The sequence below is a fragment of the Oncorhynchus masou genome, unplaced genomic scaffold, assembly GCF_036934945.1.
Source record: "Oncorhynchus masou masou isolate Uvic2021 unplaced genomic scaffold, UVic_Omas_1.1 unplaced_scaffold_4430, whole genome shotgun sequence".
Taxonomy (NCBI): domain Eukaryota; kingdom Metazoa; phylum Chordata; class Actinopteri; order Salmoniformes; family Salmonidae; genus Oncorhynchus; species Oncorhynchus masou.
Window position 1 is genome coordinate 16,490 of NW_027010823.1, and position 11,774 is coordinate 28,263.

Sequence of the window (11,774 nt, forward strand, 5' to 3'; positions counted from 1 at the left end):
TGCGTTCATCCACCTCTGGCCTGCTCGCCTCCCTACCATTGAGGAAGTACAGTTCCCGCTCAGCCCAGTCAAAACTGTTCGCTGCTCTGGCCCCCCAATGGTGGAACAAACTCCCTCACGACGCCAGGACAGCGGAGTCAATCACCACCTTCCGGAGACACCTGAAACCCCACCTCTTCAAGGAATACCTAGGATAGGATAAGTAATCCTTCTCACCATCCCCCCCCCCCCTTAATGATTTAGATGCACTATTGTAAAGTGGCTGTTCCACTGGATGTCAGAAGGTGAATTCACCAATTTGTAAGTCGCTCTGGATAAGAGCGTCTGCTAAATGACTTAAATGTAATGTAAATGTTAATCACTTATCACAACCCAACGTTCGCTTAAGAATTCTAGACATATGCTAAATAAATTCAAATAGAAAACATATTGACCAAAATAAAACCATTACAACGTGCCTACTCAAATTTGTATGACTCCCTGATCAAATAAAGGTTAAATCAAATTAATAAATAAAAGTGTAGCTTGTGTTAGCCACTCCGAGGCGCTAGGGGGAGCTGTGTTCAACAGATCGTCCCATCACCTGATGGACGCGCACATTTTGAATCAATAAGAAAAAAAGTGTTTATTTCCTGTTATAGTTAACAGTTTGAAAAACATTAGCGATGGAGGCTGATCCAAATAACAGAACATTGACAATTACAAGCACTACAGATGAAAATGTATGCTTTTCCGATGTGACAACTGTTGTTAAAAAATGGATGATTGACTTCAGTTTTGTTAGTTTGTGTCAATTCTTCAAAGAGGGCAAATTTGAAGAATTCAACCGAACGATTTCGACGCTGGAAAGTAAGTTTTGCTGGTTGAGGTTAATTTAGTTTATATGGACTAATGTAGTTACTAGCTGTAACGGGTCTGTATCATTCTGTTTTAGCGATCATTGATGGTACCCCTCGTTTAAACACCGAACAGAGACAGAAAAGGCAGATATGTGGCTTCCTCGCACGGATAATGCACGGGAAACATTTAGGTAAGTTAACCCAGCTATATTTTAGTTTCGTTTTGTTGCCTTTCGTTTGTTTGCATTGCAGGTATCAATCAGTACTGATCTTTAAGTTTAGATGTCTCGATAGCTTTATTAACTAGTATAATAATAATATGTCGTTGTTTGTTATAGACGTGTCCTTCGACAGAGACGAGCGGTTGTCGCCTCTGATGTCGGCTGTCGGTGTCTGGGCGTCTCAAGAAGAGACTGTGGCGGATGTCACTCTGTTCCAGCACATCACCAATCTACTCTATGTTCAGGTGATGATTTAATGTGTTGGTTTCTGTGCTCTACATTCCTACTGTGTATACTGTCTATCTACATGTAACAATTCATTATTATTATAAGTCACACACTAACCAGACCAGGAGACTCATCAAAAGTCAGGAGGGGATTTGTTGTTTTTTGGAGGGGGGGGTCAGTTTTGTCTTTTGTAAATTCCAATGAAAAATGTTACATGCTACCTAGCATGAGGATGAAGAGGGCAGGTTTCCAGGACAACCGTATTTAAATATTATCTGGAGCAGTGTGGATAAATGTAACATTTGGAGTACAGTGGCATGTCCCATCCCTGCATTGAGGTACGTTTTCCGTCCCATATCTTGTACCAGTCCACGGTGTCTTAATCTAACTATATAATTGACTTCCGCACTCTTATTCTGAACAAAACCTAATCCTTGATCGGCACTCTTATTCTGAGAGGAATACAGCACATACAAGCTGTGAAACCAGGCATGGATTTCTAGGTATTGTCTTGAATTCTGTTTATAGCACTGATGAGTTGTGCTTAATTCACTGGTCTTCTCTTCCAGAGTGTTGCTGTGTGTTTTGACTCACTGGTCTTCTCTTCCAGAGTGTTGCTGTGTGTTTTGACTCACTGGTCTTCTCTTCCAGAATGTTGCTGTGTTTTTTGACTCACTGGTCTTCTATTCCAGAGTGTTGCTGTGTGTTTTGACTCACTGGTCTTCTCTTGCTGTGTGTTTTGACTCACTGGTCTTCTCTTGCTGTGTGTTTTGACTCACTGGTCTTCTCTTGCTGTGTGTTTTGACTCACTGGTCTTCTCTTGCTGTGTGTTTTGACTCACTGGTCTTCTCTTGCTGTGCGTTTTGACTCACTGGTCTTCTCTTGCTGTGCGTTTTGACTCACTGGTCTTCTCTTGCTGTGCGTTTTGACTCACTGGTCTTCTCTTGCCGTGCGTTTTGACTCACTGGTCTTCTCTTGCCGTGCGTTTTGACTCACTGGTCTTCTCTTGCCGTGCGTTTTGACTCACTGGTCTTCTCTTGCTGTGCGTTTTGACTCACTGGTCTTCTCTTGCTGTGCGTTTTGACTCACTGGTCTTCTCTTGCTGTGCGTTTTGACTCACTGGTCTTCTCTTGCTGTGCGTTTTGACTCACTGGTCTTCTCTTCCAGAGTGTTGCTGTGTGTCTGGAGAAAGGGAACAGCGTCATGGCTTCATCAGCTCTCAAATGGCTCGAGGAGGAGTGTGAAATCCCACAGGTAAGCAATGCCTCCGCAGCACATATATGACTGGGGACTTTTAAAGTACCTGTCCAGTGTTTACAGATTTCCGTGAAATAATGAATTAATATATATATGTGTGTATGTATGTGTGTATATGTATGTATGTGTATGTATGTGTATATATGTATATGTGTATATGTATATGTGTGTGTGTATATATGTATGTATGTATGTATGTATGTGTATATATGTATATGTGTATATGTATGTATGTGTGTATATATATATGTATGTATGTGTGTATATATATATATATGTATGTATGTATGTGTATATATGTATGTATGTGTATATATGTATGTATGTATGTATGTGTATGAGTGGTCCCGGGTCTGTGTGTGCTCGTGCCATCTCCATTGATGTCATTGTCAAGCCATTTGAAATGACAATGAGTGACAGGTAGTTGTAGTGATCGCACCAACAGAGTGGCACTCAGGCTATATTTCCCTCCCTTCGTTTCCAGAACTTGGGAATCAAGCTGTCGTTGATCGTCAGTAAGAGGGACACGTATCACCCCTTCCTGCTCACCTTCGGCTGGAACCGTCTGCTGGAGAACATACAGACCTTCCTGGATCGCTTCCTGGAGAATCACCCATCGGACTTCCTGCTCCAGGTAGGGATCTGAACCAGTGACTAGAGTTGGGCACTTATCTAGATTTTCATACTCTCACTCCTGGATTTTTGGGGATTTACCGGTTTAGAAACACAAGCGCCAAAACAAAAGCCTGTTGGTCTTCGATTTATTAGAATGCTAACATAATGAGCACAAGTAATAGTGATTTTTTTTTACATGGAGGCTGCTAGCTAAATATGCTAACGACGCAAACCAAAAGAATTTGGTTGAATAATATCGAAGACAGTGGTACAACTATGAAAGCTGTCATCAAGGTAAAGGGTGGTTATTTTACATTTTATTCTGGTTACTACATGATTCCATGTGTGTTATTTCATAGTTTTAATGTCTTCACTATTATTCTACAATGTCGAAAATAGTAAAAAAAAAAAAAAAAAAAAACTTGAATGAGTAGGTGTGTCTAAAATGTTTGACTGGTAGTTAACACTATCCATTTCTTAAAAATCCTTATTTAACCTGTCTTCTTCCCCCCCAATCTTCACTGATTTTTGAAGTGGGTGTAACAGGTGACATCAATAAGGGATTGAGGGGTGGGGTGTGTGTACTGGTGCATCAACTACAGAAGCAGGGAATTAATTTTACCTTTATTTACTAGGCAAGTCAGTTAAGAACAAATTCTTATTTTCAATGACTGCCTATGAACAGTGGGTTAACTGCCTGTTCAGGGGTAGGATGACAGATTTGAACCTCGTCAGCTCGGGGATTCGAACTTGCAACCTTCCGGTTACTAGTCCAATGCTCTAACCACTAGGCTACCCTGCCGCCTCTACACTCTAACCACTAGGCTACCTGCCACCTCTACACTCTAACCACTAGGCTACCTGCCACCTCTACACTCTAACCACTAGGCTACCCTGCCACCTCTACACTCTAACCACTAGGCTACCTACCACCTCTACACTCTAACCACTAGGCTACCCTACCACCTCTACACTCTAACCACTAGGCTACCCTGCCACCTCTACACTCTAACCACTAGGCTACCTGCCACCTCAACACTCTAACCACTAGGCTAACCTGCCACCTCTACACTCTAACCACTAGGCTAACCTGCCACTTCCACACTCTAACCACTAGGCTACCTGCCACCTCTACACTCTAACCACTAGGCTACCTGCCACCTCTACACTCTAACCACTAGGCTACCCTGCCACCTCTACACTCTAACCACTAGGCTACCTACCACCTCTACACTCTAACCACTAGGCTACCCTACCACCTCTACACTCTAACCACTAGGCTACCCTGCCACCTCTACACTCTAACCACTAGGCTACCCTGCCACCTCTACACTCTAACCACTAGGCTAACCTGCCACTTCCACACTCTAACCACTAGGCTAACCTGCCACTTCTACACTCTAACCACTAGGCTAACCTGCCACTTCTACACTCTAACCACTAGGCCAACCTGCCACTTCTACACTCTAACCACTAGGCCAACCTGCCACTTCTACACTCTAACCACTAGGCTAACCTGCCACTTCTACACTCTAACCACTAGGCTAACCTGCCACTTCTACACTCTAACCACTAGGCTAACCTGCCACTTCTACACTCTAACCACTAGGCTAACCTGCCACTTCTACACTCTAACCACTAGGCTAACCTGCCACTTCTACACTCTAACCACTAGGCTAACCTGCCACTTCTACACTCTAACCACTAGGCTAACCTGCCACTTCTACACTCTAACCACTAGGCTAACCTGCCACTTCTACACTCTAACCACTAGGCTAACCTGCCACTTCTACACTCTAACCACTAGGCTAACCTGCCACCTCTACACTCTAACCACTAGGCTAACCTGCCACCTCTACACTCTAACCACTAGGCTAACCTGCCACCTCTACACTCTAACCACTAGGCTAACCTGCCACCTCTACACTCTAACCACTAGGCTAACCTGCCACCTCTACACTCTAACCACTAGGCTACCCTGCCGCCTCCTGTCCTATGCGTTCTTCTGGCTCGTACAAGGTGTACATACTTACTTAGGGGTATCGGGTGCCTTTTGGGAAGTAACTCCTCTAATAGTGTTTTTATTCTGCTTGACCCCCTGTTTTTCAGGCAGCCACTAAGGTGGTCAAGGCAGGCCAGGAGACAGGGGACGATTCTGAGACTCGGGAGGCGTCATATACTACCAGCCAATCTTCTGAACACTCCAAAGTGTAAGGACTGGTTCAATATGTCTTTTATCTACTAGAATCTCACTATTTATAGATCTATTGAAACATTGTTTTTAATTAACCCTGCATACATAATCAAAATGATTTGATTAGACTTCTAATTATTTGATTTTACTGAATTGAATGTAGTATTTATTTATTTTTTTGTATTGTCTTCATCGTAATTGTGTAGTAATAATAAGTGGAATTCAGTCTTGTCGACTACGAGCGTGAATTCAAATGAAGATGCTCAACCGACGCGTTATGGGGGAACATCCTCCAACTGTCATATGTTCAGTTCAGAAATGATCTTTGAGGTGAAAGTAAAGTATGCTGTTTATTTCCTACCAGGAATCAGGAGACCAGTGTTCTTATGAGGTGAGTGTTTGTCGTTACTTTGAATGAATGAGGGGGCGCAATGGTTAAGGGCGCTTTACTACAGCGCCAGCTGTGCCACCAGACACTCTGGGTTCGTGCCCAGGCTCTGTCGTAACCGGCCGCGAACGGGAGGTCCGTGGGGCGGCTCACTATTGGCCCAGCGTCGTCCGGGTTAGGGAGGGTTTGGCCGGTAGGGAAATCCTTGTGATCCAGCGACTACTTCCTTGTCTCATCGCTCACCAGCGACTCCTGTGGCGGGCCGGGCGCAGTGCACGCTAACCAAGGTCGCCAGGTGCACGGTGTTTCCTCCGACACATTGGTGCGGCTGGCTTCCGGGTTGGATGCGCGCTGTGTTCAGAAGCAGTGTGGCTTGGTTGGGTTGTGTATCGGAGGACGCATGACTTTTTTTTTGTAGTAGCTACGAAACAATTGGATACCATGAAATTGGGGAGAAAAAGGGGTAAAATTAAACAAATTTAAAAAAGAAATAAAGAATGAATGACGGACCGTTGGGATAACCTTGTAAAATAAAGACATGTTTCAGCTCATGGAGAAGGGAAGGTTCTGAAACATGAAACTGCTGTGAATGTATACAGTATATTCTGTATGTCTTCAGACCCCAAACAATTACGTTACAGCCTTATTCTAAAATTGATTTCAGTTAATTGTTTTCCCTCGTCAATCTATACACACCTTAATGACAAAGATAAAAATGTTGTTGTTTTTTTTATTAGGTTTTAAAAACTTAGGTAAATGCGTGTTAAGACCCGTTGGCACCACCAGCTCTTCCTAGAGCGGCCGGCCGCCCTGATCAACCGAGGAAGAAGAGCCTTGGTCAGGGAGACGATCCCGATGGTCATTCTGACAGAGTTCTAGAGTTCTTCTGAGTGGGAGAACCTTCCAGAAGGACAACTGTGTCTGCAGCACTTCACCAAATCAGGCCTTTATGGTAGAGTGGCAAGACGGACTCCTCGGTAAAAGGCACATCACAGCATGCTTGGAGGCATCTAAAGATTCTCTGGTATGATGAAACCAATATTGAACTCTTTGGTCTGAATGCCAAGCATCACGTCTGGAGGAAACCTGGCACCATCCCTACGGTGAAGCATGGTGGTGGCAGCATCATGCTGTGGGGATGTTTTTCAGCGGCAGGGACTGGGAGACTAGTTCGGATCGAGGGGAAGATGAACGGAGCACAGTACAGAGCGATCCTTGATGAAAACCTGCTCCAGAGCGCTCAGGACCTCAGACTGGGGCAAAGGTTCACCTTCCAACAGGACAACGACCCTAAGTACAGAGCCAAGACAAGACAGGAGTGGCTTCGGGACAAGTCTCTGAATGTCCTCGAGTGGCCCAGCCAGAGCCCGGACTTGAACCCGATCGAACATCTCTGAAGAGACCTGAAAATAGCTGTGCAGCGACGCTCCCCATTCAACCTGACAGAACTTGAGAGGGTCTGCAGAGAAGAATGGGAGAAACTCCCCAAATACAGGTGTGCCAAGCTTGTAGCTGAGTAAAGGGTCTGAATGCCTTTTAAAAAATATATTTAAGACATTAAACCTGTTTTTTGCTTTGTCATTTTGAGGTTTTCTATTGATGTCATTATGGGCTATTGTGTGTAGATTGATGAGGGGGGGGGGGAACAAATTTAATACATTTTAGAATAAGGCTGTTAGGTAACAAAATGTGAAAAAGGTCAAGTGGTAGAAATGTAAGTTCCTGTCTTGGGGCCCGGCCCATGGGGCGTTGGTCTAAAGTTGTGCTCACCCATCCTCAAGTCAAACCACGTTAGTTTTGACCAGAGGATTATGGGGGATTATGACCTTGCTATAGTCGGTCAATGTCTTCTTCCCAGGAGGGGGGCGTCGTTTATAACTGTTCTTTCTGAGAAGACTACACACACGCACAATGATTTATTAAGTTGACGCACACCATACATACTCGTGCTTCCTGTTTGTAAATCAGACCTGTCAGAGAACGGCGCCCGTGACCGAGCATCATAACTCTGTCTGAAAACACCCATCAGTCACCTTGTTTTTTATGGTGACAATAACGTTCCTATTTGCTGTATACTTTGGAGGTATTGGCAGTAGGCCAAGATACTAATCTAACGGAAATAATTTCAAACTCAAATGTCTCCTTGGAGGTGTTGCCAGAACGTTTCCTTTTACAGTGACATTTGTTGTTGTTGTTTTCTGAAAGACACAAACAAATGCAAATTTGTTGTGGATCGTTTTTTTTTTTTTGTTTTTTTTTCAGTAATGTTTGGTGTTTTTGACTTTGTCCCGACCCCTAAATATGCGGCCCTGCCCACAAAATTCAGAAATATTGTCTACTTGAACACAATGTTAAATTCTACTGTATGTTTATAAACCACGCACCCTGTCCTCTGTATGGAACAAACACTTCAAATGTATATTAACCTATCTAATCGGCCCAATTTAACGAGATGCTTATGCTAATTTGTTGGAAGGCTACTTGGTGAATATGAACTCCTCATGGCCAGAAAAGATGACATGTTTATGATACATGTATTATGTTTCTAAATGAAATGTGTGGTCTATACAGTTATTCAGACCTCGACAAAACACACGTCAATGGAAAAGGTGACCCGCCTGTCTGTTCTACCATTGAAACTGGGCTTTGGATCTATAGAGCAAAATGAGGCTGCTTGAAATAGCTTCTCTATTTACTACTGTGAGGTGGGTCTGTTTTTTAAGAGAGATGGGACGAATGGTAAGCTTATCCATCGTTCTTGGTCTGTAGGCTATTTTCACCAGTGGGAAACCATCCAGTCAGCAAATTAATTAATTCTGCAGTGGTCATGGAAACTATAAATAAATCATAGATAATCATAAATCATAGAAAATCAATGCTTTTTTTTTCCCTAATTATTTTACAATGCAAAGATACATCTATTTTTCACTCTTCTCACTAACAGCAAATTAAATTGTATCTTGTTATATTTGGCTATAATTTGGCTATTTTAGTTATTTTAAAGGCTACTGTTGCCTCTTAAATGCCAGGAAGTGTGTACGCACAAGAAACTGTACGCATGGTCTGAAGGGGCCTGGTCAAAAGGAGCTGGCTGTGGGGGCCTTGGTCAAAAGGAGATGGCTGTGGGGCCTGGTCAAAAGGAGATGGCTGTGGGGGCCTGGTCTAAAGGAGCTGGCTGTGGGGGCCTGGTCTAAAGGAGCTGGCTGTGGGGGCCTGGTCAAAAGGAGCTGGCTGTGGGGCCTTGTTCAAGGAGCTGGCTGTGGGGGCCTGGTCAAAAGGAGCTGGCTGTGGGGCCTTGTTCAAAAGGAGCTGGCTGTGGGGGCCTGGTCAAAAGGAGCTGGCTGTGGGGGGGCCTGGTCAAAAGGAGCTGGCTGTGGGGGCCTGGTCAAAAGGAGCTGGCTGTGGGGGCCTGGTCAAAAAGGAGATGGCTGTGGGGGCCTGGTCAAAAGGAGATGGCTGTGGGGGCCTGGTCTAAAGGAGCTGGCTGTGGGGGCCTGGTCTAAAGGAGCTGGCTGTGGGGGCCTGGTCAAAAGGAGCTGGCTGTGGGGCCTTGTTCAAAAGGAGCTGGCTGTGGGGGGGGCCTGGTCAAAAGGAGCTGGCTGTGGGGCCTTGTTCAAAAGGAGCTGGCTGTGGGGGCCTGGTCAAAAGGAGCTGGCTGTGGGGGGGCCTTGGTCAAAAGGAGCTGGCTGTGGGGGCCTTGGTCAAAAGCAGCTGGCTGTGGGGGCCTTGGTCAAAAGGAGATGGCTGTGGGGGCCTGGTCAAAGGAGCTGGCTGTGGGGCCTGGTCAAAAGGAGCTGGCTGTGGGGCCTTGTTCAAAGGAGCTGGCTGTGGGGGCCTGGTCAAGGAGCTGGCTGTGGGGGGCCTGGTCAAAAGGAGCTGGCTGTGGGGGCCTGGTCAAAGGAGCTGGCTGTGGGGCCTGGTCAAAAGGAGCTGGCTGTGGGGCCTGGTCAAAGGAGCTGGCTGTGGGGCCTGGTCAAAAGGAGCTGGCTGTGGGGCCTGGTCAAAAGGAGCTGGCTGTGGGGCCTGGTCAAAAGGAGCTGGCTGTGGGGCCTGGTCAAAAGGAGCTGGCTGTGGGGCCTGGTCAAAAGCAGCTGGCTGTGGGGGCCTGGTCCAAAAGGAGCTGGCTGTGGGGGCCTGGTCAAAAGGAGCTGGCTGTGGGGCCTGGTCAAAAAGGAGCTGGCTGTGGGGGGGCCTGGTCAAAAGGAGCTGGCTGTGGGGCCTGGTCAAAGGAGCTGGCTGTGGGGGGGGCCTGGTCAAAAGGAGGTGGCTGTGGGGGCCTGGTCAAAAGGAGCTGGTTGTGGGGCCTTGGTCAAAAGGAGCTGGCTGTGGGGGCCTGGTCAAAAGGAGCTGGCTGTGGGGGCCTTGGTCCAAGGAGCTGGCTGTGGGGGCCTTGGTCAAGGAGCTGGCTGTGGGGCCTGGTCAAAGGAGCTGGCTGTGGGGGGCCTGGTCAAAAGGAGCTGGCTGTGGGGGGGCCTGGTCAAAAGGAGCTGGCTGTGGGGGGCCTGGTCAAGGAGCTGGCTGTGGGGGCCTGGTCAAAAGGAGCTGGCTGTGGGGGCCTGGTCAAAGGAGCTGGCTGTGGGGCCTGGTCAAAGGAGCTGGCTGTGGGGGCCTGGTCAAAAGGAGCTGGCTGTGGGGGCCTGGTCAAAAGGAGCTGGCTGTGGGGCCTTGTTCAAAAAGGAGCTGGCTGTGGGGGCCTGGTCAAAAGGAGCTGGCTGTGGGGGGCCCGGTCAAAAAGGGCTGGTTGTGGGGCCCGGTCAAAAAGGAGCTGGCTGTGGGGCCCGGTCAAAAGGAGCTGGCTGTGGGGGCCTGGTCAAAGGGCTGGCTGTGGGGGCCTGGTCAAGGGCTGGCTGTGGGGGCCTGGTCAAAGGGCTGGCTGTGGGGGCCTGGTCAAAAGGGCTGGCTGTGGGGCCTTGGTCAAGGAGCTGGCTGTGGGGCCTTGGTCAAAAGGAGCTGGCTGTGGGGCCTTGGTCAAAAGGAGCTGGCTGTGGGGGGGCCTTGTTCAAAAGGAGCTGGCTGTGGGGGCCTGGTCAAAAGGGGCTGGCTGTGGGGGCCTGGTCAAAGGAGCTGGCTGTGGGGGCCTGGTCAAAAGGAGCTGGCTGTGGGGGGGGCCTTGGTCAAAAGGAGCTGGCTGTGGGGGGCCTGGTCAAAAGGAGCTGGCTGTGGGGCCTGGTCAAAAGGAGCTGGCTGTGGGGCCCTGGTCAAAAAGGAGCTGGCTGTGGGGGGGGCTCGGGTCAAAAAGGAGCTGGCTGTGGGGGCCTGGTCTAAAGGAGCTGGCTGTGGGGGCCTGGTCTAAAGGGAGCTGGCTGTGGGGGCCCTGTCAAAAGGAGCTGGCTGTGGGGGCCTGGTCTAAAGGAGCTGGCTGTGGGGGCCTGGTCTAAAGGAGCTGGCTGTGGGGGCACGGGTTCCAAGGAGCTGGCTGTGGGGCCTGGTCAAAAGGAGCTGGCTGTGGGGGCCTGGTCCAAGGAGCTGGCTGTGGGGGGGGCCTGGTCAAAAGGAGCTGGCTGTGGGGGGGCCTGGTCAAAAGGAGCTGGCTGTGGGGGCCTTGGTCAAAAAGGAGCTGGCTGTGGGGGCCTGGTCAAAAAGGAGCTGGCTAGGAAACATCATTTAGGAAACATCATTTAGGAAACATCATTTAGGAAACATCATTTAGGAAGCATCATTTAGGAAACATCATTTAGGAAACATCATTTAGGAAGCATCATTTAGGAAGCATCATTGTCTAATGATATATTGCATTTCTCCTCAGACCCAAGAAGAAGAAGCTGCTGTCAACAAGGAATATTCATCCGTGGAAACCAGAGTCTGGCAAGAAGCCTGCACTCACTGTTATGAGAAAAGGGGGTATGGTCTTCCACTCTCTGTCTCTCTGCCAGGACGTACAGTGTATTTAAGATCTTGGGTGGTTTTTAATGCTCTTTGTTCTGTCACAGTAATTCTCCTATTGCTCTTGAGAAAGAACATGGTTATAATGCCAAGTAGAATAACTAGCTACAATGTTGTCCATGTAAAGTTCTCTGTCTCTCTCTCTCTCT

At 47.6% G+C, this 11,774-nt stretch overlaps 1 protein-coding gene across 2 annotated transcripts; it reads left to right on the forward strand.

Annotated features, from left to right (window-relative positions):
- Positions 1-646: 646 nt before the first annotated feature.
- On the forward strand, positions 647-11,738 carry LOC135535096 (telomeric repeat-binding factor 1-like). Of its 2 annotated transcripts, none has more exons than XM_064961820.1 (8): positions 647-849; positions 935-1,030; positions 1,178-1,305; positions 2,456-2,542; positions 3,030-3,179; positions 5,270-5,370; positions 5,719-5,745; positions 11,489-11,738. In XM_064961820.1, exons 1-8 carry the CDS (start codon positions 666-668, stop codon positions 11,631-11,633), a joined length of 918 nt encoding a protein of 305 aa, XP_064817892.1. In that variant the 5' UTR covers positions 647-665; the 3' UTR covers positions 11,634-11,738. The 2 variants fall into 2 exon arrangements, with proteins under 2 accessions (XP_064817892.1, XP_064817893.1); XM_064961821.1 differs by lacking the exon at positions 11,489-11,738 and adding an exon at positions 6,480-6,510.
- The last annotated feature ends 36 nt before the right edge of the window (positions 11,739-11,774 follow it).

What these genes read in the sequence shown, in the direction of transcription:
- LOC135535096 (XM_064961820.1), top strand. Translation starts at nt 666, where the DNA reads ATGGAGGCTGATCCAAATAACAGAACATTGACAATTACAAGCACTACA. An exon ending in AACGATTTCGACGCTGGAAA is followed by an intron (nt 850 to 934) that starts GTAAGTTTTGCT and finishes ATTCTGTTTTAG; the next exon opens with CGATCATTGATGGTACCCCT. An exon ending in GAGACCAGTGTTCTTATGAG is followed by an intron (nt 5,746 to 11,488) that starts GTGAGTGTTTGT and finishes ATTTCTCCTCAG; the next exon opens with ACCCAAGAAGAAGAAGCTGC.